Source organism: Pinus tabuliformis, chromosome 8 (genome assembly GCF_031772625.1).
Source record: "Pinus tabuliformis cultivar Carrire ecotype Pingquan chromosome 8, CPIR1, whole genome shotgun sequence".
Classification (NCBI taxonomy): domain Eukaryota; kingdom Viridiplantae; phylum Streptophyta; class Pinopsida; order Pinales; family Pinaceae; genus Pinus; species Pinus tabuliformis.
In genome coordinates, this window is record NC_142294.1 from 1,830,545,810 (window position 1) to 1,830,550,962 (window position 5,153).

General features: G+C 42.2%; 1 protein-coding gene across 1 annotated transcript; it reads right to left on the bottom strand.

Moving 5' to 3' along the window:
- Positions 1-278: 278 nt before the first annotated feature.
- LOC149243590 (uncharacterized) lies at positions 279-4,421 on the bottom strand. Its single transcript, XM_089371256.1, has 2 exons — positions 2,817-4,421; positions 279-2,246 (listed from the first exon to the last, which is right to left on the bottom strand). The coding sequence occupies exons 1-2, from the start codon at positions 4,419-4,421 to the stop codon at positions 279-281; spliced, it is 3,573 nt and encodes a 1,190-aa protein (XP_089227382.1).
- Positions 4,422-5,153: the final 732 nt, after the last annotated feature.

A 5,153-nucleotide genomic window follows, 5' to 3' on the forward strand; every position in this document is an offset into this window, starting at 1 on the left:
AACCTGTAGAAGTCATCCTCCCGGGAGGATGTTAAAGTCCAAAAATCAACGTATCATGTGAAACCCGGGGTCTCCTTCAGTGAAGGATAAACAACCCCATACAAACAAAAAAGTATGGCCGACACCGTGATGAGATGTTACAAAAATAATATAAAAAGTCTGTAAACTGTGAACAATATGCATGATGATAATACTAATAAGGAAAAATATATACAAAAAAGAAACAGTGGACAGATAACTGTAAAGAGTGCTGACAAAAATGGAGCTATAAACTGTGATCAATAAGGCTGATCATATGGAGGCTGATCTGATCTGTAAGTCTGCCCCTGACGGATCTCTTCTATCGCCCAGCTGCCCGGATCCTGATGTAGACCAGCCTTAGATAGCTGATCTGCTTCCTCATTCCTTTCCCTGTAGATATGGCATATTGAGAACCTGTTAAAGAATGTCTTCAGATATAAAATCTCTTCAACAATTGTCAACAAAATCTGATTTTGACAAGAAGCAATCCCATTGATCCAATTTATAACATTTAGAGAATCCCCAAAAAGCTGAATAGAGTTGATGTTTTTGTGATGGAGCCAGCATAATAGGTATCGTAAGGAAGATAGTTCTGCATAGTTATTTGTGCCAGTACCCAACCCAACAGAAGCTTTTAAAGAATGTTCGGAATTGATGTGTATGCACAGGCCTGCACCAGCCCTGTTGTTTTGTGAAGCCCCATCAAAGAAACCACAAGGAATGCCCTCCTGAATATTGATATGATTTTGTTTTGTTCTGGATTTTTTTTCCTCAGGAGGAGGCAGAGCAGTATAAATGGCTGTGATATTAGTGGCAATAACAGAAGACGGTGTGTCCTTATCTTGGAACAGACTCTTGTTTCTAGCAAGCCACACACCCCAACAGAAAATAATGGGCAGGTTCCTCAAATTCCCTTCCGAATAAGTTTGCCACCATTTCCTCCAAGCAGCACCCAACGGGTCATGTCCCCACTGTGCATTGACCTTGAGAAAACCAGTGACCTCCTCCCATATCTTCCTTGAGAAGGAACAGGTGGTGAAAAGATGATTTGTGGTTTCCTCATCAGATTTGCACAAAGGGCAGCGCCCTGGACCAGCTAAAAACCGTGATTGTAGTGTTTCCCATGTTGGTGCCTTCCTTTTTAAAATGCACCAGAGAAAGAGCTTGGATTTGGCAGGGCTTTTGAGTTTCCATATATCCTTGGCCCACCATTCCGGGGCTCCCCATCCTATCTTTCCCATTAGAAAAGAGTATCCCTCTTTTGGTGAATACCCCCCAGATTTGCTGTGAGCCCACATTAAGCGGTCAGGTTCATCTTTTATCCTGACATTGGATCGTTTTAGTTCTTTGATGAAACCTTCCCATTCATTCTTCCATCTAGCATTTAACCCTAATTCTTCATCATCCTTCCAAGCCTGTCCCCAGATAGAAGACTGTCCAGCTCTTTCTACCTGATTTATTGATGTAATACCTTTAGAATCAAGATGTCGAAGAAGCCCTGGTGATAAAGCAAATGCTTCATTACACCCAACCCATGGGTCTCTGCCAATCCTGATCTGTCTGCCGTCTCCCACTTTCCAAGCTAACCCTTGCTCGATCACTGAGAAAGCATCCACCGTGGCCTTCCAAATAACTGAAGTATTTTTAGCCTTCTTATTTTGACTCCGAATCCATTCTTCCAGAGTCATTGGATCTATATACTTCCTTTTTACCACCCTTGTCCACAGGTTTTCTATGTTTATTAGTCTCCAACCTGACTTTGCGGCTAACGAAGTGCTGAACTCAGGGAGTCTTTTAATCCCCCACCCTCCCCACTCTTTTGGTCTGGCCACTTTGTCCCATGCCACCCATGGTAATCCCGAGGATTCCTTTGAACCTGCCCATAAAAATCTGCAACAGAGTCTTCTGATTTTCTCCATTACACCTTTAGGAATCCATGTTAGGGCAGCCCAGTAAACTGGGATGGCTAACAAGACTGATTTAATAAGTGTCAACCTACCAGCTCTGGATAGCCATCTAAAGCTCCAATGAGATATTCTAGCTTCTATTTTTGCTATGAGCCAGTTCCAATCTTCTTTTCTGTAAGCAGCTGGCTTTAACCAAAAACCAAGATATTTGAAGGGAACATCCAGAGGTTGACTTGGGAAAGGAAAAAGATCAGCCATTTGATTTCTTTCCCTTCTTTCAAAATCTGCCATACAAACTTGTGATTTCCCAGAATTTATCTTCATTCCAGTTGCTTTTAGAAAAAGATCAAAAATGCATTTTATCTCCTTTAATTCACTGCAATTACCATTAGTGAAAATCAAGATATCATCAACGAAAAGAAGGTGGGTGATGTAGAGATTGATTGCTACCTCAATACCTTTTACCTTTTCCTCGCTTCTGGCTTTGTGTATCAGTCTACTAAGCCCTTCAGCCACAAGGAGGAACAGGAGAGGGGATAACGGACACCCTTGTCTGAGGCCTCTCTGGCTATTAAAGAAGGAGGAGGCAGCTCCATTGACCAATACTGCAAAGCTGACATTTGTAATGCACCCCATGATCCAGCTGACAAAAGGATAGCTGAAACCCACATGAGTTAGAAGCATTCTTAGATAGAGCCAGCTGATCCTATCATATGCTTTGGAGAGGTCGATTTTGAGAACAACTCCCTTCTTTTTCTTCAGTTTGACACTATGGATAACCTCCTGGGCAACACCTATGGCTTCATGGATTTGTCTTCCATCCAGGAACCCAAATTGTTCCATTGAGATATTTCTTGACAAGATTGGTGCTAATCTGAGGGCAATTACCTTTGAAATAATCTTGTAAATGCAGTTACACAATGAAATTGGTCTGAAGTCTTCAAAACTTTCCGGTTCATCCTTCTTTGGGATGAGAGCAATAAATGTTGAGTTAAAAGGTCTATAGACAACTCCTTTCAGCCTAGACTCTTCAACTACTTCAGTTATCTCAGCTCCAATTTGTTCAAAAAAATGGAGGAACAGTTCTATAGTCCAGCCATCAGGGCCTGGACTTTTGTCTTTGCCCATGAGCTTCATAGCTGTTTCAATCTCCTCCTTAGTGACCGGAATTGTAAGGTCTTCTGCTTCATCTTCCTCAATGAATCTAGGAAAACTTTGCACAGTTTTAAAGACTTCTGCAATAGTAGCCTCTCCCTGATCTGCAAAAATGTTTTGAAAATGTCTTTTCCCTAAACCAGAGAGCTCTGGAAAGGAGCTGACATCTCTCCCTTCTTCATCTTTAAGGTGCCATATAGTATTTATTGATTTCCTTCCTTTTGCAAAATTATGGAAAAATCTAGTGTTCTCATCCCCAGATTTCAACCAAGTTGCCCTACTCTTAATCCTCCATTCTTCTTCCCTTTCCAAAAGAATTTTATTTTGCTGCTTCTCCAAGAGAAGGATTCTATCCTTAGAGACTTGTGATGAGTATCCATCTGACTCCAAGCTCTCCATCTGCTTCAGCTCCTCCCTTATACTGATCATCTCCTCATTTTGTTTCAATTTTCTGTCCTTTGCCCAGGAAATTGTAGCTGATTTCAATCTTTTTAAATTTTCCATGAACAAAAAACTTTTATCCTCGCCTGCATTGTGTTCAGGGTGAATCCAAGTTTCTTTAAACAGATTGCTGAACGTTGGATCTTGGAGCCAAGCCGGATTAAACTTGTAAGGGGCAGGGGGTTTGTGAGGAGGAATAGATATGTCTAGGAAAATCGGGAAGTGATCCGAATTCCCTATTTCCTCAACCCACTGTCTGATCAAAGGAGCATTGGAAGATAAAGAATCCGATAGCAGAAACCGATCTAATCTTTTGGCAATCCTGTCTTCTCCTATCCTTCGATTCCTCCAAGTAGGCTTTAGCTTGATCGGGGAGGGGTCTATAAAATTATTCTCTGTGATGAGATTGTGGAAGAAGTCGGTAAGGGGATCTTCTCTCGCCGATGGTCCCCAAGCTTCAGCTCTGCCCATAGAAAAATTTAAATCACCTCCCATAATCATCATAGGTGATTTCATAACAGATTTTGTCATCATTTCTTCCCAGAAGGATTCCCTGCCTTGACATGGCCCATAGATATTTACTATGGTGATGGGAAAAGTGAAGTCTGGGGATATTATCTCCATACCCATAACATTCTTCATCCCCCAGTTATTGATGACTTTTACCCTCCCTTCTTTGTACCCAATTGCAGTGCCCCCCGAATGTCCAAAGGCATCCATAGCACTGAAAACCCACCCAGGCAGAAGGGATTTTAGCATAGGTTCAATCTCAGAAGCCTTCCCCAGGGTTTCTTGCAGAAAGATAACATCTACTTTGGAGTTTGATATCCAGTCTTTCAAGGCCAGTTTTTTAGGTTTGCTGGCCAAACCTCTGCAATTCCAGGATGTCAGGATCATTTAATAACACCCTCAGGGGGATGAGCTGCTCTAAGAACCCCCGGGATGGAATATTGTTTACCATCTGCAACATCCATCTTTGCTTTTAGTTTTGCCTTGGACATATCGGATTTCCGTCCACGTTTGTTTTTGGAACTGTTCTGTGAATGTATCAGTCCCAAACCGCCTAAAGTCCCCTGATCCTCATGATTCCCTCCCAAAGATCTCAGGTTGTAGGGGCAGGGATGCCGGGTTACTGGGAGAGAGAGGGGAGGCCATTTGTCTTCACAATTTATATCCAGTGACGGTAAGGTTTCAGCTAATGTTTCCACATCCGGATTTGACATTAAGTGATCCATATTATCAACATTATTATTTTCTTGTTCTTTATATGATGAGGAAGCAATATTATATTTTACAGAAGGATGCTCAGGAGAAATAAGAGAGGAAATAGGGGTCCCTGAGCACATACCCTTTTCCGTTTCGTCGATTTGGGCTTGATTTGCATTTTTTTCCTCGACGAACCCTACCACAGCTTCCGCTTCTTTAGCTATTTCCTCCACAGCTACCTCCGGATGCATGACATTTGCTACCGCAGCCTCCTTAAATTGTTCGCTTTCATCCGCTGGTCCCTTCACTGTCTCCTCTGTCTCCAAATTCATTGGATCTTGCGTCTCCGGCAGTTCTTGCTCCATCGACATCTGAACATCTGCTTGAGCATTTTCTCTGTAAGCTGTTGTCCTTCGGAAATGT

What these genes read in the sequence shown, in the direction of transcription:
- LOC149243590 (XM_089371256.1), bottom strand. Translation starts at nt 4,421, where the DNA reads ATGATCCTGACATCCTGGAATTGCAGAGGTTTGGCCAGCAAACCTAAA. An exon ending in TTTACAAGATTATTTCAAAG is followed by an intron (nt 2,247 to 2,816) that starts GTAATTGCCCTC and finishes ACTGGAATGAAG; the next exon opens with ATAAATTCTGGGAAATCACA.